At 54.0% G+C, this 25033-nt stretch overlaps 1 protein-coding gene across 2 annotated transcripts in view; it reads left to right on the top strand.

Annotated features, from left to right (window-relative positions):
* PRDM15 (PR/SET domain 15) overlaps window positions 1-23043 on the top strand; it is a 70575-nt gene extending 47532 nt beyond the window's left edge. Inside the window, exons 12-24 of one of the 2 annotated variants that reach the window (XM_027546761.1) lie at window positions 27-194; window positions 2729-2826; window positions 4963-5094; window positions 5860-5994; window positions 6679-6842; window positions 7650-7729; window positions 8039-8158; window positions 10085-10216; window positions 11537-11620; window positions 11962-12137; window positions 16233-16313; window positions 17805-18014; window positions 19607-23043. In XM_027546761.1, the coding sequence (XP_027402562.1) occupies window positions 27-194; window positions 2729-2826; window positions 4963-5094; window positions 5860-5994; window positions 6679-6842; window positions 7650-7729; window positions 8039-8158; window positions 10085-10216; window positions 11537-11620; window positions 11962-12137; window positions 16233-16313; window positions 17805-18014; window positions 19607-20083 (2057 nt within the window). In that variant the 3' untranslated portion in view covers window positions 20084-23043. The remainder of the gene's footprint in view (window positions 1-26; window positions 195-2728; window positions 2827-4962; window positions 5095-5859; window positions 5995-6678; window positions 6843-7649; window positions 7730-8038; window positions 8159-10084; window positions 10217-11536; window positions 11621-11961; window positions 12138-16232; window positions 16314-17804; window positions 18015-19606) is intronic. The other variant, XM_027546771.1, reaches the window with a different exon arrangement.
* Window positions 23044-25033: the final 1990 nt, after the last annotated feature.

Raw genomic sequence — 25033 nt, 5'->3', positions numbered from 1 at the left:
GCTTCCTTTCCCAACCTCTTCGACAGACGACAAGACGTTCCAGTGTGAGATGTGCTTCCGGTTCTTCTCCACCAACAGCAACCTCTCCAAGCACAAGAAGAAGCACGGGGACAAGAAGTTCGCCTGTGAGGTCTGCAACAAGATGTTCTACCGCAAGGACGTCATGCTCGACCACCAGAGGCGGCACCTGGAAGGTGAGCGCACCTGTGGGCTTGGGTGATGCCGCCCCGCCCCCGTGGGTGCCTGCTGTAAGGCGCTGCCTCACAGGAACTGGCACAGCCTCGGGTCCTGCGGGGAATGGTCGCGTCACATGTCAGTGGGAACCGGAGCCGTCCCGAACACTCCACGGGGCGCTGAACACTCCACGGGGCGTGGGGAGGATATCAGGGGAACTGGACTCTTTGAGGGACTGAACGTCCTCAGTCACCCAAAACAGTTTTTCCAAGGAGTTTAATATTGAGGAAATGCTTCCGATATAAGTAGGGAAAAGATGGGGTATGAAGTGCCACATGGGGTGTGCTTGCAGCCATGTGGGTGCAGCAGAGCCTTGCAGGAGGATGCTGTTGGGGCCACGAGTGACTCCCCCTCTTCCCCTTCTGTCTGTCGAGGGCCCTGATGACCCTTGCCAAGTCTGGCGGGCCTGGGGCTGCCCTTCATGTGGTGGGTTCACGAGAGGCCAGCACAAGACAAAGTGGACTTAAGTGGGGTCAGTATTGGGGTGGGACGTGGCAGGGCAACTGAGGGAAGGAGTAAGACAGGAAGTGAGGTGTGTGTGCGGGGGGCCCCGCAGGGCAGACCCGACGGGAAGGCCAGGGCACCAAAGAGAAGAAGGAGACCTGGGCCCCTGGGCCACAGGTGTGTCCTGAGCACGCACCTCACCTGAGGTTTTCTCCAAGAACCTGCTCTGACAGACCCTCTTTTTAAGTGGCACTTCAGCTTTAGTGGCTCAGATGTGAAGAATCCACGCACGATGCAGGAGACCCAAGTTTGATCCCTGTTTTGGGAAGATCCATTGGCAACTCACTCCAGTGTTCTTGCCTGGAGAATCCCCACGGACAGAGGAGCCTGGTGGGCTACAGTCCATGGGACACAGAGAGTGGGACATGACTGACTGCCTAAGCACAGCACAATCCTTATTCTGCAGGCCATTGCTCTCTTGCCAACCGGCCTCTGTAAGCAGCACTCACTGAGCAGAGCACCTTCTTATTAAAAAAAAAGTCACTTTACAAAGAATTACGAATGGAGTATATATGCCTGTTGAGGAAAAAGGTCAGATAACAAACTCGTACGTGAAGTCTGACCACTGCACACAGCTGTGTATGTACGTGTGTCATCGTGGCTTTTAATACATGCCTGATCACGTCCTGCCTCACGTTTGCATCCTGCCTTTTTACCTGGCCCTTCTCCACCTGGTTCATAAGCTCCACCACTCCCTCTGTGATCTGGGGCTGCTCCAAGGGCCTGGTGTCCACTTTGTGAGTAGGTGGCCTTGGGCACGCCCCTGGGCCTGTCTCCTCACCATCTGCGGTGGGGATAACCACTGCGCTGACCTGCTGGCCTGGTTGAACTGGACCCTGATTATCAAGCCCCAGGTGGGCCCCTAAGAGCTGCCATTACCTGGAGAAGTCAGGTGTTTCCTGATTGACACATGTGTGGGTTGCATTATACAACTTTTATCTCACAATGTTTTACAGCTGACACAGCTCAAATCATTTTCCTTGGGAATGAGCGAATACTCTGTGGCTGTTCATGGCCTTCCCTTCTATATAGAAGCGTAAACCACACCAGCTGCACACCTGCATGCTTTACTGCTGGGAACTGTTTGTCTCCAGGTCACCTTGCCAGCCATGTTTGAGCCTGGCTCTGTGTTCACATGGTTTATGCAAGAATGCCCCAGAAAGACAGGTCAGTGGTTAGTAAGAGACCCTGAGAAGGAACTTCTTGTTTGTATCCAAAAATTCCTTGTTTCCTGAGAACTTCTCAGTCTGTTTTGACCCCAATTATGAACACTTGGGCTTCCCAGCTAGTGCTAGTGGTAAAGAACCTGCCTGCTAATGCAGGAGGTGTAAGAGGCCAGGGTTTGATCCCTCAGTGGGGAAGATTCCTTGGAGGACAGCATGGCAACGCACTCCAGTATTTTTACCTGGAGAATCCCATGGACAGGGGATCCTGGCAGGCTGCAGTCCATGGGGTTGAAGAGTCAGACATTGAAGTGACTGAGCACGCACACATGAACACTTATGCCTTAATTTTTTTTTTTTTTTTTAGTCTTACTGTTTACCTTGATCCTGATTGGGCTGATTTAATGTTAAGTATGAATATTACTATCTTTTTAATAAGTATTCCCGCCTACTCTCAGCTGTCTCAAAGAATCCCACCGTTGTCTTGAGCCTTTAGGTTGAGCACAAATGCCTTCCTTACGGTAACGCATTCTGACTCTTCTGCGTTGTAAAACTCGCTGCCCTTGGATTTGCAAGTGTCAGGTGCGGCAGGCGGTAAGGAGCTTGTGGCGTGGGCTCCTGCCCCGTCGCCCGGGCTCCGTCTCCGAGCGGCAGGTGGCGCTAGTGCATCACAGACAAGAGACCCTGCTGGCTCCTTGGACCCACCCATGGGCAGCCCTGACCTCTGCTGGCTGGGCGAGCCCCTGGCAGATGGCGGACGTCGGAAGGGACCAGGGCTCCCGCGTGCGGTGCGCACTGACTCTGACTCTCGCGGGCGGGGGTTTCAGGAGTGCGGCGGGTGAAGAGGGAAGACGTGGAGGCCGGCGGCGGTGAGAACCTGGTGCGCTACAGGAAGGAGCCGTCTGGATGCCCGGTGTGCGGCAAGGTAACACGAGTCGGTGCGGTACCCGGGACCCAGCTCACCTTTTTCTATGGGAAACCTGAGAGCTCTACCCACTGCACGCGTGGACGGGGTTGGGGGAGAAGGTTTAGGGTCGAGTGGATACTCGGGTGTCCTGAGCCACGGGGTCCCGTTACTCGGTGCTCCGGTCATCTGCTCTCTTGCTGTCGAGGTGGATCTCCAGTGAAGGAGCTCAGCCTTGTCTCCGCTCAGCTAGGATTTTCCGCCGATGCCGCCAAAGTGCGCATGCTCCATCTCCAGTGCCCGGAGCCGGGCGCGTGTGGTGGAGGGGGCTGGACGTTCTAGGTTTACATCTTGGTCAGTTGTGATCCTCCCGCACTATTTCCAAGTGAGACACTGACCCAGCCACGGCCACACACGCCATGCATGTCCATGGATGCTTGTGCCCCAAGTAAGCAAATCAATGCTGGGCTGTCTGAGCTGGCCGTCAGAGAGGCCTGACTGCTCGGCAGACCCTAAACTTCCAGAGTGCACCGACTATCTGAATAGCCCCGGGCCACGTCCAGGAGGGGCATTGATCAGCCCTGCGTGGGGAGCCCTGTCCAAGTGCTGCCGTCCAGGCCACGTCAGCTTACACGGGAAATGGTGGTGGTCTTTGTGCATGTGCCCCCTGCAGTTGCTCCATTCTTAGACTTGCCTCCCACTACTCGGGAGGCCCAGGCTCTCAGTCCCACAAGCCCACGGGAGCCACGTGGCCCTGGAGCATCGGTGCACCCTCAACAGACACCAGGTCCAGACGATGGAAAAGTGAAACCCCAGGCCACTGGCCAGCTGTGATTTGGCCTAGCCTGCTGGCAAGTGGCCACATTGCCAGATCTTTTGACCTTTTCAAGAGAAAACGGAAATCCATGTTTTTATGGGAAATTTCCTGATTTTTTTTTTTTTTCCAAACCACAAAGCAAACAGGTCAGCTGGGTTGTGTGGCCCGTGGACCCACAGTGCAGGCCCTGACTTAGTGTGGGTTTAGGGGCTGGAGTGGCAGGGGGAGCAGGTGCCGCAGAATGCACACCTGAGCCCAGGTGGCCAGGCAGGGGTGGATGAGGCTGCCCTGTATCCACGGATCCTGCTCATCCTGCCTGCCGACCACTGGCTCTGAGGAGTGACAACACCATGTCCCTCCTGTGTTCTTGGAATACCCTGTGCGTGAACCAGCCAGCTATGTGACTCACACTCAGACACGTTTTATTCTGTGAGATGTTCACTGGATGCTCACAGAGGGATGCCGGCAACAAAGGAACCTGAATGTCTCCAGGACTGACTTCTTCACTGCCTCCAGCTATACCTGTCTCCAGCCCTGTCTGCTTGGAGAAGACAGGTGCTGGGGGACACCCAGGGCCTCTGTCCCTCCCCAGAGGTGCCCATCTTCCTGCTCTGCTGACTTGACTTGCGGCCCGGCCTCCCTGGGCTGTGGTCTCAGGGCTGTCGGCCCCAAGTCACCTGCAGATCTTGAACGGAAATGTCCCTCAACAACATTTGCCTCTGTTCCTTGTGAACCTTTTTCCCTTTCATTCAGGTTTTGGTCTCTTTCTGAGAACAGTGCTAAGGAGACCTGCTCCTCTGGTTACTTGACCATTAGGGGGAAAGCCATGCGGCCAGAGACTTTAGATCAGTGGGGTTGGGGTGGTGGTCTCTGCAGGCACATCTGGATTAGTATTGATTGGGTGAATGGCTGAGTCCCCACACTTATCACTTTAGACACGAAATACAGAGAAATTGAGGGAGGTGGTAATAATTATGCATGAAATAGGGAACACAAACTGTAACTCTGATACCCACTTTGAGAAAACTGCAGCTGTTTGTGTGACTTACTCTTCTTGGTAGGCCCCATTCCAGTGAAATATTTGAGTAAAATTGTGAGCAGAGTAGTGTATGGTGAAGACTAAAGAACGGTTAGTTCTGTATTACAATGTAAGCACCAGTTTAAATGGTTAAACGATCATGATTGCAGTACCACGGGATTATTTCTCTTGAACACTGAGGATTTGTGGCAACTTATATTTTGGGAGGAAACTACCGCATTTTTGTGCCCGATTATGTTCTCTCAGTGAGGCCCTACATGCGTGGTAACAGGCATCTCCGCCCCCGCTCTCCTGCCCGCAGGTGTTCTCCTGCAGGAGCAACATGAACAAGCACCTGCTGACCCACGGCGACAAGAAGTACACCTGTGAGATCTGCGGGCGCAAGTTCTTCCGTGTGGACGTGCTCAGGGACCACATCCACGTCCACTTCAAGGTGAGTCAGGCGCCTGGCGCGCGGGGCGCGGGGGGGCGGGGCCAGCCCTCGGCGGGGGGGGGGGGGGGGGGGGGGGGGGCGGCGGGGCCAGCCCTCGGCGCGGGGCGCGCGGGGGGGCGGGGCCAGCCCTCTGGGTCCGAGGGATATTTTTGCTGCTCTCCAGGTGAGCTCTCTTGAGTGCTGCATTTCACGCCCACCTAAAGGGCTCACATTAAAAACCCTCCATATGGGGAGGGAGGAGGGTTCAGGATAGGGAACACATGCATACCTGTGGCGGATTCATTTTGATATTTGGCAAAACTAATACAATTATGTAAAGTTTAAAAATAAAAATAAAAAAAACAAAAAAACCCTCCATGCTAGATACCTCCTGGGAGAAGACCAAGGATCAGGCCAGGGGCTTTTGCTTCCCTCCCTACCTTTGAGGAACCTGAGATGAGAGCTTGCCAGTGTGCAGGGTAGTGAGGATTCGGGTTCGCTCTCGGGGGAGAAGTGCTGATCCAGGAAAAAGGAAAGAGTGGTAGGTGCCCAAGTGAGGATGGAGAACACACCCTCCAGGCGTCGTCTGTCTCAGGGACTGTTCCTGAGAGCTCCAGCCCTGGCATGCAGAGTCATGTGAACACAAGCAGGACCTGATGGCACCATCGTCAGGGGGTGGGGTGTTCCAGGTGACCCGAGGACACAGTTTCTGCACCTAGTGTACAGGCCACCGGTTAATGCTTCTGCCAAGCACGTTAGAAGCAGAACATGGTGATTGTCTTGCAGGACATCGCGCTGATGGATGACCACCAGAGAGAGGAGTTTATTGGCAAGATTGGGATCTCCTCAGAAGAAAATGATGACCATTCAGACGAGAGTGCAGACTCAGAGCCTCACAAGTACAGCTGCAAAAGGTGTCAGGTAAGCGGACCACGGCTGCTGAGTGCATGGGGTAGCGGGGCTGCTGGCCCACAGAGGCTCAGGCTTGGGTGGGGCCCTCACAGAAGTCCTGGAGGGTGCCCCAGGGCTCGTCGCTTCTCCGGGATGATGGTTGTGGGTCTTATCACCATCGCAGGGACCACCGTCTCAGAACCAGTCTGGTCCACACGGTGCCTGTGTGGCTGACCAGCGTGGCCCTGTGCGCCGGGGCTTCTCTCCTTGGCCGTGCCCTCGCACACAGCAGAGGGCCTTGCTTAGCAGCTGGGGGGGCAGGGGGAGGTTTCCATATTCAGCAATTGGTAGACCCTGTGGTTTCACAAAGTAGGTCCCTGTGTGCTGGGCACCCGCACCAGGCCCTGCACTTGTCAGGACCTTTGGGCGTGGGGGAAAGATGGGGTCAGTTGAGTGCAGAGGAGAGAAGTTCTAGAAGCTGCCTTGGGTGGGGGACGGGACCTGCTGTGAGAGTTACAGGAGGACCTGGGGTCCGCCTCTTAACGGCCCCCCTGCTTCATAGTTTTGCCGGGTACTGGCCCTGCACCTTAGAGTTCCTCTCTGCTGCGTGGAGGCGGGTTCTCCCCCTGTGCCCGGGGCGCCTGCGCGGAGGCGGCGCATCGTTAGCCGCGGGGATGGGCTGCGTGCGCAGGTGAACAGCGTGTGCGTCCGCAGCTCACCTTCGGCCGCGGGAAGGAGTACCTGAAGCACATCATGGAGGTGCACAAGGAGAAGGGCTACGGCTGCAGCATCTGCCACCGGCGCTTCGCCCTGAAGGCCACCTACCACGCCCACATGGTCATCCACCGCGAGAACCTGCCCGACCCCAACGTGCAGAAGTGAGGATCCCGGGACTCTAGGGTGGTGCGGAGAGAGGGCTGGCTTCCCGCAGAGGGGTGGTGAGCACGGAGCAACCTGTCTCCTTGGAGAGCCCTGGGCCGGCCTGGGGGATGCGCTGGCCTTGCTCCTTGCTTGGTCATCAGCTCGCACAGTCTCTGGGACCCACAGCAGTGGGCGGCATTGCAGACCTGCCTACATAGGACCAGAGACCCTTTTCCCCAGAGTAATTAGGTTTTGTGAACATCAGCTCCCCCATCTGGCTGCAGCCAGTAGTCAGTACTGCGTGTCTGGGTGAGTCAGGCTACAGCCTTGTTTAGAGCCGAGTCCTCCGCTGGGGCCGCGACCCGGAGGCCTGAACAACAGTGACATGTTATGTCGATGCTGAGGCTGAGCTCTGGGTCCCCCTGTGGCCATGGGAGAGTGTCAGCCCCAGCTCTCTCCTTGGCGCCAGGGTGTGTCTTCATGGCCTTCCCTCTGCGCGTGTCTCTGTGTCCCTGCTTGAAAGAACACCAGTTACTGGGTTAGGGCCCGTCCAGTGACCTCATCTTTAATTTGAGGACCTCTGCAGAGACCGCCCCCCCCCCCATCTCCAGGCTCAGCCACGTTCTGAGGTGCAGAGTCAAGATGCCAGCATCTGAACTTCGAGGGGGACAACTCAGCCCAGATGGAGGCTAAGGTCTTGGGCCCCTTGTCACCCCCATAGCACCTTTTTTACCCCACTTGCTGATAAAGGCGCTTATGCAAGTGCACTCCGTGTGCCGGTCGGCCGAGGCTGTGTGCCGTCCTGAGCCTGTGTCTGCTTTCAGGTACATCCACCCCTGCGAGATCTGCGGGCGGATCTTCAACAGCATCGGGAACCTGGAGCGGCACAAACTAATCCACACAGGTAGCCGGGCCTGGGAGGATGCAGCGCCAGGCCCCTCTGCGTGCTTCCTGCCCTGGGGGGTCGTCATCATCTCCCGGCTGGTCCTTCTCCATCCATACTTGCTACTCCTCCCAACTCAGCCCCTCCTTGTCCAGTCCCCCTCTGGGTCCTTGCAGAGACCAAGGAAGGAGGGTTCAGTGGTCAGGGCTCCAGCTGCAAGGGGTGGGTTGGGTTGGGCCAGGGGATGTGCTTCTTCCGGGTGCTGCCCTCGTGCAGTGACCCTGGGTCAGGATTCCCTGCGGTGACAGCCTGCCCTGTGTTTGCTTGTAGGTGTGAAAAGTCATGCCTGTGAGCAGTGTGGGAAGTCCTTTGCCAGGAAGGACATGCTGAAGGAGCACATGCGTGTCCATGACAACATCCGGGAGTACCTGTGTGCGGAGTGTGGGAAAGGTGAGGGCAGGTGGGGGCCTGGCCGTCATCCAGAAGGGGCAGCAGGCCGAGTGGCTGGTGGGGGGCGTCGCCCAGACCTGAGTCATCTACCAGAAAAGAAGACCCAGAGTATTTAACCGTGGGTCAAAAAGAAAAGTCAGTCAAAGGCAGGGGATAAAACCGAGGCATAGGTAAGCTGTTTTAAGAGCAGGGAGACGGTGCAGCGTGGCTGTGTGATGTATAGAGCGCCCTCAGAATCACCGTGTGTGATGTACAGAGCGCCCTCAGAATCACCGTGTGTGATGTACAGAGTGCCCTCAGAATCACCGTGTGGTCTCAGTGGAGGTGCAGACCCCTCAGCTGCTTCCAGGGACCAGCTGTGTGTCGACACTGACTTTCTGTGGCCGGTGATGACAATGACCTTTATTTTAATCAGGTGAAATTAGTTAAATGAACCTGTTAGTAAAATAGCTCATATCACTAAGTATAATCAGATAGAAAGAGATAATCTCAGTCCATGGTAAAATTTTAACCCATTTCTGTTTAAAAAGAAACCAAAACTGTGAGGAAGGCTTGGAGCTGTGGATCTTTGGTTCCAAGTGGCTGCCAGTGCTGTGTGTGTGGAAGAGTGGCAGGGCCACCCCCCTTCAGATACAGGACAAATCAAGTCTGTCTTGATTTAAAAGTTTGTCTTGATGCCGTTAGCATTTTTTAAAAATTTACTATTTCATGAAGTTTTTATTTTTCCTTGATTTTTAAAATTAAACAGGAAGGTATAAAGCAAACACAAATGTCCCATAATTCTACTCACTGGATCAACTGCTAATTAGCCTCATAAAATAAGATTACATGTAGAAGACTTAAAGAGTTAACCAGAGAAGAGCAGAAAGTGAGAAGTTCCTCACCCCGGGCAGCTCCAGTCCCCCTCCCCAGAGGCAAGAGTTTCTTGTCTGTTCTCCAGAGTAACCCTGTGCAGAAGTGCAGATTGTTCTATTGAAAAGTAACACAAGAACCTAACCAAAAAATATTTATTTTTAAACAACACAAATGGTTATACAAAATAGTTTTTCCTGCCTCAGGCCTTAGTTACGTGCTTCAAAAGCAGCATGTAAGTGTTGCACACGGACATTTCTAGAAGTTTCTACCCGTGTCTTAGCCCTGGCCATGCTGGGTGGAAGTCCACCCCCAGCCCCAGCCCCATCTTTGCCACAGCTCTTCCAGCCCCATTCCCACCACTCTGGAGCTGTGGAGAGGTGGGGAGGGCTGGAGGGGACAGGTCTGGTGGGCCCTGCCCCCAGGTGGGCAGGACAACCATACCTGAGTCCTGAGTGCTGCTCAGTGGGCCTGGCCGGATGGGGAGGGGTGTCCAGGGCAGGTACTGGGGCCTGTTCTCACATCTTGTATAGCATACCTTTCCTCAGGGTGGGCATGGGCGCTGTGGGTGGGCATGGGCACTCGGGGTGAGTGGGGGTGGGGCATGGGCACTCGGGGTGAGTGGCGGTGGGGCATGGGCACTCGGGGTGAGTGGGGGTGGGGCATGGGCACTCGGGGTGAGTGGCGGTGGGGCATGGGCACTCGGGGTGAGTGGGGGTGGGGCATGGGCACTCGGGGTGAGTGGCGGTGGGGCATGGGCACTCGGGGTGAGTGGGGGTGGGGCATGGGCACTCGGGGTGAGTGGGGGTGGGGCATGGGCACTCGTGAGTGGGGGTGGGGCATGGGCACTCGGGGTGAGTGGGGGTGGGGCATGGGCACTCGGGGTGAGTGGCGGTGGGGCATGGGCACTCGGGGGCATGGGGGCAGGGAAGGACATGGGGGTGGGGTAAGGCATGGACCCTCGGGGCGGGGGATGAGCGGGGTGTGGGGGGCAGGCGTGGGCACTGGGGGCAGGGTGTGGGGTGTGGCATGGGCGGCTCCCGAGGTGGGGCGCCAACCCGCCCTGTCCTGCAGGCATGAAGACCAAGCACGCGCTGCGCCACCACATGAAGCTGCACAAGGGCATCAAAGAGTACGAGTGCAGGGAGTGCCACCGCAAGTTCGCGCAGAAGGTCAACATGCTCAAGCACTATAAGCGGCACACAGGTGAGTCCGTGGTGCTCGGGTGCAGAGGCACCAGCCCGCTGGTGAGGAACAGCTCGAGCAGAGCTGCCGCTGCTCCGCAGGGTCTCTAGCTCCCAACAGGCCCCTGGCTCTCTGGTCGAGCTTTAGGAAACTGGATAAGTAACCAGTTTCCCAGAAGCTCCCCCATCCCTGCAGCAAGCCCCCTGCGTCCCCCAAACACACAGGTCCTGGTTACCGCCCTCGATGCCTTCAGTGCCGTTCCCTCCCACTCAGCCAGGAGAAACCATCGGACAAAGACCTGGCATGTGTGTGTGCATGATCGTCATGTCATCTGGACAGGAGACTGGACCCCTTAAGTGTCTATCAGCAGGGCAGAGGCTGAATTGTGTGTCCACCTTAAAGGACAGTGCATCCTTCAAGTGATGAGATGTGCATGTTAACTTTCATCAACATTCACGAGCTCATTTCTTATAAACGGTTGTCTATGGGTAAACGTGTATATAAGACAGAATCAGATCGACAGCAGAATGAGAGACAGTCTTGCCAGGGTGGTGGAGCTGTGTGTGAAGTTAGCAGGAGCATCTGGTTGGTTCATATTCTCTCTGTAATGGACTTGAGTCTTGCTACTGCCTGGCCCAGCTGTGTGCCCACCTCTCTCACTGCCCCCAGGGCCGGCCAGGCCACCACACAGGTCTGCTTTGGGTCCCCCTGGAATGCCAGCCCCCAGGGCACTGGGCTTTCACAAAAGCATGCGGCTCTCCTTTTCCTGGGGGAGGCCATCCGTTTCTTGCTTCCCCTTTTCTGGGAAGCGCTCACCTCCTGGGACTGGGTCCTGCGCCTCCTTGGGGGTCTCACAACTCTCCACCCACTGGGGTGTAGTGGCCTCTGTTGCTCTTGCCTCCAGGAGCCACGTGAACATGGGATCCCGAGTACCAGGGGCCCAGCAAATACAGGACCAAGATAAGCAGGCTTGAAAGTCACTTGCCGTGCTTTACATTTAGGGCAAATGTTTATCTAAGAGGCAGAGGGCCCACCTTTTTTGTCAGCTTGGGGAATGCAACGGTCTGACGGCTTGATACTTCCATGTTACCAGGTTGCAGGCGGGCAGGGTGACCACCCCAGCCCAAGTCACTGATCTGAACACTCAGACACCTGCAGTAGAATGGTTTTCAAGCCACAGTTTGCAGGTTGAATGGGGGAATGAAGGCTTACTGTCATCTCTGGGTAACTTAGCAGCCCCCACAGCCTTTACAAATACAGAAACGTGTCATGGACAAGACTGATGCTGTATACAGTTAAAACACTCGAGAAACGTGATGTTAAATGTGCCTTTTCCTGCAGGGATTAAAGATTTCATGTGCGAACTGTGCGGAAAAACATTCAGTGAGAGAAACACGATGGAGACACACAAGCTCATCCACACGGGTGAGCTGGGAGTGCCTGGGGACCATCCGGCCGGCTGCCATGGTTTCTGCTGGGGCCGTCTGGGTGTGCAGGGTGTGGAGAGCTTGGCTGTGAGGCTCTATGTGGACTTTTTCAGAATATCTGGCACTTTTGTGCCTTAATGAAGCCCCTTCCCCCCTAAAATTCAGCCACAAAACTTTCGAATATTCATGCTCGCGTTTTCAGATGTTGATTGAAGCATTCCTGGGTGGGAGGGGGGTCTTTCCAAGGCCTGACCTCGGGGTGGGTGACTGGGTCCGCGACCTAGAGGCTGACCCCCTCACCACCCACGCTCGTCTCTCCCTCCCCATGCGCCCGCGCAGTGGGCAAGCAGTGGACGTGCTCCGTGTGCGACAAGAAGTACGTCACCGAGTACATGCTGCAGAAGCATGTGCAGCTCACCCACGACAAGGTGGAGGCGCAGAGCTGCCAGCTGTGTGGGACTAAGGTGTCCACCAGGGCCTCCATGAGCAGACACATGCGGCGCAAGCACCCTGAGGTGAGCATGCGCCGGGCGGGGCTGCCCACTCTACATCCCCTCCCCCGTGCGAGCCCGGCACCTCTGTCCTCGGCCCGCTGACTTCCCCCGCTCCGAGATCCCACCACACAGGGTCACCACCCCGGGATTCCTGGAGGCAGGGCCGGGGTCCGACGCTCCCCTCTGCCTGCGGGTAGGAGGCACCGAATGGATGAGTGAATAGAAGAGCCCCAAGTGGTCTTTTGCTGAAGTAATCAATTACTCCCTCCCTGGAATTATAGCAGGACAGGGGTGCTACCCTCCCTCTCCCCCATTCCTCCCTTTAGAGTAGCTAAAAAATGTGCAGAACCAGGGGCTCTGCATGGTGTTGGGGGCTGCTTAGAAAGTGGCCCTGAGGATTGAGATGGAGAAAGTGTACCCAGGAAGGTAGGTGGACCCTGACACCCAGAAGCCGGTGCTCAAGGCAGGTCCAGGGCATTGAATAAGTCATTCTGTTTGAAAAGACAGTAAACTGAAAACAAAACTAGAGGCTTTATAAGCACGAAAGCAGTGAAAATTTTGAACAAACGATTTGACTAAGTAAGCAACATAACAAGTAGAGTTTCTGGGGGTCAAGAGAACACGCAAAGGGAAAACTGAAAAATGGGTCAGTATAGTTAACAGACGGAGAAGGCAATGGCACCCTACTCCAGTACTCTTGCCTGGAAAATCCCATGGACGGAGGAGCCTGGGGTCGCTAAGGGTCGGACACGACTGAGTGACTTCACTTTCACTTTTCACTTTCATGCATTGGAGAAGGAAATGGCAACCCACTCTAGTGTTCTTGCCTGGAGAATCCCAGGGATGGGGGATCCTGGTGGGCTGCCGTCTATGGGGTCGCACAGAGTCGGACACGACTGAAGTGACTTAGCAGCAGCAGTTAACAAATACTGGCTGTTAATGGTAAAGATAGCACGCCTTCCACGAGAATAACAGAGAACCCACTGTGTCTGGGGAGAGGAGATTCACTAAAGGAAGTACATGTGGTTGAGACACGAGAGAAAGCCTTTAACAGTAGAAGGTGGCATGCTTCCTCCATGGAATTAGGGGAGGTTCTGGGATTCAGAATGACTGGGATTGCACCCAATTCCAGGACTGGAAGCTCAGAGGTTAAAGCATCTGCCTGCAGTGCGGGAGACCAGGGTTCGATCCCTGGGTTGGAAAGATCCTCTGGAGAAGGAAATGGCACCCCACTCCAGCACTCTTGCCTAGAAAATCCCATGGACAGAGGAGCCTGGTAGGCTACAGACCATGGGGTCGCAAAGAGTCGGACACAACTGAGCAACTTCACTTTCACTTTCCAGGGCATGCACAGTTGCATGTCCTCCTGAGGGTAGTGTGACATCTCCCCAATGCTTTAATAAATGACTGTGTGGACCCCTGAGTGTCCAGTAAGAGGAATGCCGCTGTTAGTGGTAGCTCAGTGATGTGCGTGACTGTGATGTGTTTGCAGAGAGTTCTGCGTAAGATTGTGAATGCGCATTGTAAGAAAGCAGCGTGCACCTTGCATAGACTACAGGTGTACCCACAGCGTGTCGTTCACATTGTATATTTACAGATACTCACCTGTGTAATATAAACCATGTGAAACAAGAAAGGGGGAAGCATTGCACTGTGGTCTTCTGGCACCGAAGTTTTGGTTATTTCTTACCTTTATAGTTTTCTCTGTTTCAAAGAATCGCCTCTGATGAACATGGGTTACTTTTGCAATTATAAGAGCACCTTCTGCTTCATTTGGCTGATGAGTTCGTCTTTTTCTCCCATCACCTCGCCATGTCCTCCACAGCCCGTGCAGATCCATGACCCATGGACCCCAGGCTCTTTCCGCTTAGCATGAGGAACTGGGATTCCACCAGCTTTGCTCCCCTCACTCCAGCCTTTTTCGCCTAGTGGCCTGCTGGCGTCTCCACCTAGAGAAACAAAGTCGGGAGCAGGAGCCTGGTGTGTCAGCATCCATCCGGCTGCCCAGTGTCAGTGGGGCCCCCTCTAGGTGTTGGGGTCCAGGGCAGATGCTGCAGGCTCCCCCGGGGGCTCGTGGTGGGTGGGAGTGAGTGATTTCTCGGTACATGGGTGTCTGTAGCTCCGTGCACTAACGGTGTGCACGGTGGGTTTTGCCCATGGCATGTGTGATGTGTGCTGCTGGGTGCAGGGCCCTTGCGGACACGGAGCAGCTCAGCAGACATTTCCCTCTGGTTAATGATCACTTGCCTCATTGCTCCATCTGCATGGCCACCTCTTAGCACCTCTTGTCAAGCCCACCATGCTGGGCTGCAGAGTACTCTGGAAGGGCCCCCAGCAGGCTCGGGCTCCACTGTCGGGGCTCTCTTCTCACTCCCTTCTGTCTCAGGCACTTTCAGCCTCTCTCCCCTGGGCTGCTTTCCTTCGATCCTTTGATGTTTCTCTGTTGTTTCCTTCTGTGTGTTCAGACAAATAGTTAAGTGCCTGCAGGGATGAGCGCTGGTGACCAGCTGGACCGGGGGTGCCCCATCCTCTTGGACCTGATGGTCTAGGGTGGTAGATGGAAGGAGGGGAAGGATGCAGACACGTCACACAGAGGAGAGCAGAGGGAATGGGGGAAACGTCCCCAGACTGCAGGAGTGAGGCCGGGAAGGCTCTGCTGCGGTGAGGGCACCACGCGTGGCCAGGCTGTGCAGGGCGGGGGTGCTCCGCAGTGGTGCTGGGCACAGACTCGGGCGTGGGGGTCTGGTGAAGGCTGGCCTGCGTGTTAGGGTGTTAAGTATAAGCTGCTTTCACAAACTCAGGATCTTTAAGAATTCATGCTGTTCTGTGACTCCACTTATGGTCTTCCCTCTGCTTTGAATGAATGTTACATTGAGGAAGATTCAAACACAAAAAGTGCTTTTCACGTGTGGTCGAATCTCCTAACAGAGTAAAGTCGACAGGTGCTGCTGTGGTGGTTCTCTCTGGCTTCCGGATGGTGTGACTAGGACACTGATGATGTCGGTGATGATGGAGGTGGTGGTGGCAGTGATGGGGTGGTGATGGTGACAGAGGTGGAGGTGGTGTGGTGGGAGAGAACAGTCAGTGGCCTCCAGCTGCTCTGACTCAGCTTTGCAGCCTCAGTCACACTTGGGTTCTCACCACCATGTCAGCATTTCTATTGAAACACACATAACCGCCTCGCTGGCCGCCCTTTCAGAGAGTGCCCTGTCCTGGATGGTCTTGGATCCTAAGCCCAGAAATACAGTGGTCTGTCATCTTTCTTAAATAAGCCACACCCATGATATATAGCCTATAGTTTTGTTCTTAATTTAGTTTGGAACAAAAATGGAAAGATGCTGGCAAAGCCATTTGACTGCAGAGCCGTTTGGACAGACTGCCGTGCTTTCCCTGGTTGCATTTCGTTTTTCCACGGCCACTCTGTCCCTCAGCGACTCCCCATCACAGCCTCCCCCCGAAGTGTCCTACGTGCTCTGTGCACCACCTGTGACTTGTTCAGTTAGGTGACCACAGTCACCTGTGTAGCCAGTGTCAGCGGGGTGTGGACCAGGTTTGCGGTGAGGGGGGAACCACGTAAAACTCGAGCGTGTGTTCCAGTGTAAGGGTCTGCCTCCTGCTGAGGACAGGCCGGTGTGGCTCCTGGGGGCTGCGGGTCGGGGGGCGCAGCTGGGAAATTAAGGTGTGTCACATGGACACGTCTCCCTCTTGGTAACTCGTTATAGGATGGGTTTGCTGTACTGTGTCTTATCCCGCTCCGCTCTTAGTGAGAGATACTGAGATTGAGTGAGGATGCACTTCCTCAGAGAGTGGACGGCGTGGACAGGAAGGGAAGCAGGGCCTCCACCGGGGCAGTAGATGGTGCGATGACGCACAGATGGCCGAGGGGACACCCCCGTGTGTGGGAACGCGGTGGACACTTGAGGAGAGGGGGCCTGGGAGGAGGGAAGGAGAGCCGGGCAGGACTCTGGATCCCAGGCTTCTGAGTGCTGAGCAGGGCCGGTGGGCATGTGGGGGCCTGTGAGGGAGACAGCCCAGCGGCCGTGTGTCTGGCCCCACTTTCCTGGGCTGGCCTTCAGGTGCCATGTCCTGGGCTCACGGCCCTGCGCCCACTCCTAGGTCCTGGCCGTGAGGATTGACGACCTGGACCACCTCCCGGAGACCACCACCATCGACGCCTCCTCCATCGGCATCGTCCAGGTGAGCGCGGAGCACGCGGGGCAGGGTGTCTCACCCGAGGAGCCCAGCAGGTGTCAGGAGCAGCCCTTGGGGCAACCCCTACGTGTCACACTCATTTCCCTCTCTTCTGTTAATTGGTCGTCACCCCAGGAGCCTTCTAGTTTCTGTGAACACTTTAGAATTTCAGTTTTCTGAAAACAGATGTGTGTCTTTTTAGAGAATAGATTGTTTATTAAGACTGAGTTCCCCCAGAGAAAACAGTAAAGCATGTGTGTGTGTGTGCATGCACATGCACGCACGTGCAGAGAGAACTAGATTTATTTTAAGGAGTTGGCTCACTTAGTTGTGGGTCTGGCAGGTCCAGAATCTGCCGGGAGGGCCGGAGGCTGGACACCCAAGAGGAGCTGATGCTGGAGGCAGAATTCCCTCGTCTTCTGGGAACTTTGTCGGTTCTCAGGGCCTTCATCTGATTGGTCCAGGCCCACCCACGTTCAGAAGGTGCTGTTTTACTCAGCACCTACTGGCTTCAGTGTTGATCACATCTGAAAAACACCTTCAGGACAGCATCTGGACTGGTGTTGGGCCACATGACTGGGCGCCCCAAACTAGCAAAGGGATGCTTTAGTTAACCATCACAAGTATCACCCAGAAGAGCAAAATAACCTTAAACAAATTATGTGAACTTTCAAAAGGAATTTGTAGTCAGTACCTTGATATAAAGGCTTTCTCTTATTTTGAAGGGAACATTTCGCGCTCAGTCACTTTAAAATCGCGTTTATCCCTCTCTGTTTTGCAGAGAGCAGAGCTTTGAGCCCAGTGCTCAGTGGCTGGGTTGCGCTAAACAGCCAGGCCTAAGACCCATGACCACGTCCGCCCCTGACATGGGCAGCCCCTCGTGGCCATGTCCTGACAGGCCTCCTCGGGGTCTGTCTGCCACTGGGTGAGGCCACACCTCATGGGATGGCACCGAGGACAGGACGGGTGGTGGGTGACCGAGGCGGAGAGCCTTGCGGGCCACCACTGCCCAGCGGCCTCTGTGATCCTGGGCTGGGCCAGCTGTGGGTCAGCAGGAGGGAAAGAAGTATGCCGGGCACCCATCTGTGGTCACCATTACTGCTGGGTCCTTATTTGCTATCCCTAAAAACCATGACCACACGGTTCTTGCAGTCAGACTCATCCTTGATCCAAGATTGTGTCTACAGTGAACCTGTGTCAGTCTGGGGCAGAGAGCCTGATGTGAAAGCCTTTGTAGCCTCAGGCAGAGCTCAACAGGGCTGAAACAAGGGCTCAAAACCTGTTTGCACAGATATTTCTATTTCAGCACCAAGTATGACTTCTATCCAACTTTCCTCACTTTAAAGAAAAGCAGCAGAGACCAGCGGGAACTTGCTGCCATCCCTAGATGTGCACATTAGCAGATGGGCCTGGTCACCTGGTGTCTGGAGATGGTGCCAGGCCGCCTCAGGGGCACGATGCACTGACCTGTCATTGTCTCACCTTCTGTTCGTGCAGCCTGAGCTGAGTCTGGAGCAGGAGGAGCTGGCCGAAGGGAAGCACGTGAAAGCCACCAGGAGAGCTCCCAAGAGGAAGCAGAAGCCGGAGGAGGAGGCCGGGGCCACGGGCCCTGAGGATGCCGCCTTCAGCGAGTTCTCGGAGAAGGAGGGCTCGTTCTCGGGCGGTGTCGGGGACGAGACGGACTCGGCCGTGCAGAGCATCCAGCAGGTGGCGCTTGTGCGGAGTCTGGCCCGGGTGTGGGGGGCCGGCCTGGTACCCTTCTCCCCATGGGGACTTGGACCCTGACCGCCGTCAGCCTGTGCCCCGTTTCCCAGTGCAGACCCAGAGGTCACCACCATCGTGGTGAAAAGCAGGCGTACCCCCACGGTTGGGAACTGGCTGGGACCAGTTGGGGGAGGTCCTCAGGGGCCTGAGTGTGCTGGTCAGGCGGGGGGACCCGACCCTGCACAGCAGGGCGTGTGTCCAGCCGCTGCTTTTAGCCAGAACTTCCCCTTTGCCGACCCTTCCCTGCTTGGGTTTCAGGGCCCTCAGCTCTCTGTCAGCGTGTGTTGGACGCCGCGCCTCTCTTGAGTGGCCCTGGTCATCCTGGTTGCAAGGGTTCCTGTGTTTCTCTGGCCTTTTGTCCCTCTTTGTGGGGAGAGCGGTGCTGTCTTTTTTGTTTATTAGTTCTTGGCCACGCACACGGGTTTGTTGTCCTTCTGAGCTTTGCAGTGTGTTAAAAGACAACGAAGAATATTCTCGTGATTGTTGTTGTTCAGTCGCTGAGTCATGTCTGATTCATTGCGACCTCATGGATGGCAGCATGACAAGCTTCCCTGTTCTTCACTGTCTCCCAGAGTTTGCTCAAACTCATGTTCCTTAAGTTGGTGATGCCATCCAACTATCTCATCCTCTGTCGTCCCCTTCTCCCCCTGCCCTCAGTCTTTCCCAGCATCAGGGTCTTTTCCGATGAGTCAGCTCTTCACATCAGATGGCTAAAATATTGAAGCTTCCGCTTTAGCCTCAGTCCTTCCAGTGACTAGTCAGGGTTGATTTCCTTTAGGATTGACTGGTTTGATCTTGCTGTCCAAGAGACTCTCAAGAGTTTTATCCAACACTGCAATTCAAAAGCATCAGTCCTTCAGCACTCACCCTTCTTTATGATCCAACTCTCACATCCATACATGACTACTGGAAAAACCACAGCTTTGACTAGATGGACCTTTGTTGGCAAAGTAATGTCTCTGCTTTTTAACACACTGTCTAGGTTTGTCATGGCTTTTCTTCCAAGGAGTAAGTGTCTTTTAATTTCGCCTTCTACAGCCACCATCCACAGTGATTTTGGAGCCCAAGAAAATAAAATCTGTCAGTGCTTCCACTTTTTCCCCATCTATTTGCCATGAATTGATGGGACCACATGCCATGATCTTAGTATTTTGAATGCTGAGTTTTAAGCCAGCTTTTTCACTCTCCTCTTTCACCCTCATCAAGAGGCTCTTGAGTTCCTCTTCACTTCAGCTTCTCTCGTGATTACTGTTCTCTGTTTTTTTTCTCGACACTGAAATCATTTATTGCTCAGATCCAACTGATGGTCTCAATGATCACATCTGTATCTCGTTTCTCTTTTTCCCTGGAATTCTTTTTCCAGGAAATTAGTGTGGTTTAGTCTTTCACCAGCACATCTCACCTCCTTCCTTTGGGCCGAACGTGAGATGATCCCTGCGTCACGGGGAATCCTCCACAAAGCACAGCACAGGAAGCTGCTCTTGTTCTTAATTCTTCAGAAACTAACGGTCTCGTGTCATGCGTGACTCTTCCAGGTGGTGGTGACCCTGGGCGACCCCAACGTGACCACCCCGTCCAGCTCCGTCGGCCTGACCAACATCACCGTGACCCCCATCACCACCACGGCCGGGACCCAGTTTACCAACCTCCAGCCAGTGGCCGTCGGGCACCTGACCACTCCAGAACGCCAGCTCCAGCTGGACAACTCCATCCTGACCGTGACCTTTGATACCGTCAGCGGCTCCGCCATGCTGCACAACCGCCAGAACGACCTCCAGATCCACCCGCAGCCGGAAGCCTCGAACCCACAATCTGTGGCCCACTTCATCAACCTGACCACCCTGGTCAACTCCATCACGCCCCTGGGGAGCCAGCTGGGCGAGCAGCACCCGCTCACCTGGCGGGCGGTGCCCCAGACGGATGGGCCGCCCCCACCGCCGCCGGCCCCCGCCCCGCAGGCCGCCCAGCCCTCAGTGCCGGCCGAGCAGCAGCCGCAGATGTACAGCTACTGAGGCGGCTTACAGAGAAACCAGGGAGAGAACCACAGATGGGGGTTTGTTGGCTGGATACCAAACAGAAAAGCAAACACATTATTGCAGTGTAAGAAAGGTTGACTTAGCTTTTGCAGAATTATCTCCAAATGCCCCCAGAACCATGGCAGTATGTCAGCTGAACTCAGAAGTGACCCTGGGCAGGCCAGTTGTCCCCAGGAGCAGCCCCACACATTCTCCCAGATAAGGCAGGCCCCCAGGCTTCCCTCCCAGAGCTGGAGGGACTGGAGGTTTGCAAAAGGGAAGTGGTTTGTTTCCTTTTTCCCTTTAGGGCTGGGCTGCTGTGTTAAAATGTAGCAATGTGCTGGGCAGGAACAGAGTTTTCTCTCTGCTCCTGGACTTTGAACAGGTAGAAGTTCAAGTCACATTTATCTTCTTTGAAATTCCAGTTGAGTCAAAGTCGTTGGCTGAAACCATGTGGAAAGCTGCCCTGTGGGGTGATGCCCCTCCTCTGGCCTTCCCATTGGTCACAGGCAAGCGGTCACGTGAGGTCGCTCAGCAAGGCATCCTAGTAATAGGGTTCCTGAATGGATTTTCAGTACGGTTCTTTTTTTAGACTTTATCTCGAGCGTATCTCGTGTGTTCGAAACTGTGGAGACCATGTTCTTCTGTTTTCTTTTGACACACGACGTCGTTTGCACTGTAGGCCTATGTCCAGCTTACACAGCGGCCCCAACACAGGGGTCGCTGTTACACGTGCATCAAAAGGGCCTCCCGCTGGCCCTTCTGGAGGCTCCCTGGAGCCGTCTCAGGACTCTGCCATCCAAATGTATTTATTGTGGCTGAGACTCGGCTAGAGTCCCCTGAACTGGAGAACGGGGAAGAAATTCATGTCTTTTTTCTGTTTAAACTCTAATTCCAAAGGTTGATGTGTTTCAAGACCAGTTTTCTATAAAAATGTTGAATGAACTTTGCTCCTTATGGGGAAAGGGGTAGGTTTTTTCCTGAAATACAGAGGTAGTGCTGTCCTGCCAAGTAGTATGAAAGCAGAAAAGGTCATTAGCTGAGTAGTAGAAGCATCAGCGCCCCGAATGAATGAATGAATGAATGTGCTGAGTGACAGCTCACACGTGTGCACCCATTTCAGGGGTGGTGGGTGAGGCTCAGGGCCACCGAGGTGGCGGCCAGCAGCCAGTCCTCTGGCTGTCCAGCCAGGGAGACAAAGAGGCAGGTGAAGAAGCTTGAGTGATGCCTTTGCCCTGTCCAGAATGAAAAGATAACGGTTGCTTTGCTTTGTCTCGATCACTCTTTGTGATCCTGTGTTAGTTGGGAGACCTTCAGTAAAGAGTGAATAAGTGAGACAGACTGACCTGATGCTGCCAGTGAGGCTGCGGGAGATCTGTCGCGCAAAGGGCAGCGTTCTCAGCACTTCGCGTAGTTCCAAGTCACAAGCTGTTGAGGAGAGGGCTAGGTTTTGATGTGTGCAATACAGGCCTTCGTGAACTGAGTTCATCACCCATGCAGCATGTGAAAGGGGGCTGCAGAATTCACCCTCCACACCCAGCTCGTCCCTAACTCCCAGCTTGCCCCTCTCCGTTGAATTTGTCGTGGGCGATTATTTGACTTTTAATTTATGATAATTATTTTTATGTTATTTATGTATATAATTAACTGCTTTATACATAATAGTTTCATCAAATGAACTTGGGCTAGGGGTGATATATTTTCTAAGCATTCTCTCTGTTCTCCAAATGTAAGTGGTCCAGGTATCTGTGGAGTCATCAAGCACGCCAAGGTCCCTAAGGTATTTTTTTAAACATCACTGACCATTTCCTTTTGCACTTGCAGAAGATAAAGGACAAATGACCAAGGAAAAAAAAAACCCAGATGTGATTGAACACCCGCTATCATTTATCTTTTATTCCTCTTCCCTATGAAATAAAGGCCTTTAAAATCACAATTTTATTTTTTTAAGAAAAGTTGTTTTTGTGACTAGGATAAGAATGCATCGTGTGTTTTTAAAGAACCTAATTTAGGTTGTGTGGCCCCAGTGTACTTACCATCGTTCATTTCAATACACAGATGTGTAATAATACTTCTTGTTACAATAAGCGAAAACTCGAAATAAAAATCAGATTTACTCCTGAGTTTTCTGTAGAAATATTTGTCCTAATAGGATCACTGTCTGAGGCAAAATAGATTTGTGCTGTCATGAAACAGTTGCTTTGAGTTTCCATATAAAAAACTGGGGAGCAAAAAAAAAACCTAGTCAGCCCAAAGAGCCATCAGCTCTAGAGTGCTGTGCACATTTATCCCTGTTTCCTGGTAGAAAGGATTTAGTGTTTAATTGATCCCAGGTGCACAAGTGTAGGAGGAAAGGGGATGAAATCACTGCGGCCTCTGAGCTCTGTGAATCCCCGAGTTCCGCTAAATCAGTAACCAGAAGACGCTGGGTCTAGGCCCGTGAAGTGTCGTCCACGCCATCAGCGCTGTGAGCCTTGCAGAGCTGGCCCCCGGGGTACACTGCCTGACATGGACTGTGAGGCAAGAACAGGAGGGCCCGCAGGGGGTTGTGCTCCCATGCTGGGTGCTGCTCCACAGTGGTCATGTGACCAAGGGTGACCGCCTGGGAGGATTCCAGGCTCTGGAGGCAGATGTGTGGGCCTGACTGCCACGGCGCCCAGAGCTCATGGCTCCCAACTCAGGGCTGTGTGAGTCACTTTCCTGTTGGGTTTTGAAAGGTGTCAAGGCTGAGAAGTCACACGTCCTTCAAATCCCATCAATTTGTTCGAAGACAAGATTTGCCAGGAGCTGTGTTTTTCCATGGCTCACGGTCTGCTCAGATCACTCGTCCTGAGTGGGGGACACACTTGGTATATTTTGAGAACGATTGTAATTCCTGTGTGGTTCACACCCTGTGAAATGTTTGGATTATTTTAAGTGACCCAAACGTTGAAAATAAACAAGATATTAAAATATTAGAAGCTTTCACAGGTTTTTTTTTTTTTTAAGGAACAGAGCCAATTCCTGGTCAGAGAACTAACTTCCTGCATGTCTCACAGTGCAGCCATCAATTTTTTGAAAAAGCAAGTGGTAGTAGCAATTTTTGTAAAGCTTAAATGGAGATGTGTGTTAGTCACTTAGTCGTGTCCGACTCTTTGTGACCCCATGGACTGTAGCCTGCCAGGCTCCTCTGTCCATGGAGTTCTCTAGGCAAGAATACTGGAGTGGGTTGCCATTCTCTTCTCCAGGGGATCTTCCCCACCCAGGGATTAAAGCTGGGTCTCCTGCATTGCAGGCAGATTCTTAACAGTCTGAGCCACCAGGGTAAGCCCTTAAACGGAGAGAATCAGTCCAGTTCATTTGCTCAGTCATGTCTGATTCCTTGAGACCCCACGAACTGTAGCATGCTAGGCTTCCCTGTCCATCACCCACTCCCAGAGCTTGCTCAAACCCATATCCATCGAGTTGGTGGTACCACCCAACCATCTCATCCTCTGTCACCCCCTTCTCCTCCTGCCTTCAATCTTTCCCAGCATCAGGGTCTATTCCAGTGAGTTGGCTCTTCACATCAGGTGGCCAAAGTATTAGAGTTTCAGCATCAGTCCTTCCAGTGAATATTCAGGGTTGATTTCCTTTAAGATTGACTGGTTTTATCTCCTTGCCATTCAAGGGACTCTCAAGAGTCTTCTTCGGCACCACAGTTCAAACAGAGAGAATAGATCCAAAAAAGATGAGTAGCCAGAGAAGGGAGAACTTGACAAGCAAGGTGTTTCTTTGGGCAAGTGGTCTGGAACAATCCCTTAAATTGTATTGATCAAATTGTTCTGATTTGTTAGGAGTGGTCATTTTAAACTTAAAAAGCACCTGGTGTGCCATCAGACCTTCTAAGAATTTGAATTAGGAGAACCTTGTTTTAGATGCTTTGGTTCTGTCTTAGGAGACAGCTGATAGCAGCTAACCCTCCTGCCAGTGAGTGGGATTCACCTGCTCAGCATCCAGCAGGCCGTCAGCACATTCTTGTACGTCCAACAAATTCCAGTAGAAAGGGGAGACAGTTGCGCCTCTGGCTGTTTTCATCCAGCTTGAGCGCCTCTGCATCAGAAGTGCCCCGGTTCTGGAATGACAGCGAATGATCTGATTTGCGTGATGGTGGAAGCAACAGAATTGTCTGGCAGCCGCTCTAGGTTACCCACACAACCAGCTGACTGGGATCATCCCACCCACCAAGCCGCAGTGCCCCAGGATCTGAGGCTTTCCTCCCTCCCCATGGTCCCAGGTGCAGGCAGCTGGCATCCAGACAACACCAGAGGGTTGGCACCTGCCTGCAGACTGCCTTGAATCCAAGCCGTCTGCTCTTCCCCGTTAACAGGTGTGTCTGCCCACATTTGCTCCATAAGGAGGGAGACGGACCCAGTCTCTGTGGGAAGATGGCCCATCAATGGGACACAGACCTACCTGAGTCTTTGCAGGGAGCCTGGCATAGCACACCTCCCTGGAAGAGCAAGGATGCAGGACCCAGGACTCAGTACCCAGTGATCCCTGTCTGTTCCACTTGGGACTTTCAACTCTTCCTGGGCGCTAGGGCGTCATGCCCTTGCACGACCATCTGGAGCTTGCCTCCTACCCCAGAAATTCTCTCTTCCAAGTTTTAGCCATGAAACAGGGTAGCAAGATCATCAAGGAAAGACAGGGAGTGGGCGCTGCATTGCAGGAGCCATTTTAGAAGTCCTCAGGTGTCACTGTCTGCTTTTCCTAGACGATCTAGGGTGGGGGCGGGGGGCTGGCTGCAGTTGGGGAAAGGGTGCTGTGTGGCTCCTGCATCGATATCTTCTGTTCCCGGGAAGTCCACCGACTCATCTCCACCTGGATGTCCCCGAGGGTTGTCAGGCTTGCACGTCTGACCCTGGAATCCATGACCCCCAGCCCCAAACCTGGCGCCTCCCCTCCACTGTCACCTCTCACAGCCGA

The sequence above is a fragment of the Bos indicus x Bos taurus genome, chromosome 1 (genome assembly GCF_003369695.1).
Source record: "Bos indicus x Bos taurus breed Angus x Brahman F1 hybrid chromosome 1, Bos_hybrid_MaternalHap_v2.0, whole genome shotgun sequence".
NCBI lineage: Eukaryota > Metazoa > Chordata > Mammalia > Artiodactyla > Bovidae > Bos > Bos indicus x Bos taurus.
The sequence above is the reverse complement of the archived record's forward strand: the minus strand, read 5'-3'. Positions and strand labels throughout refer to the sequence as shown.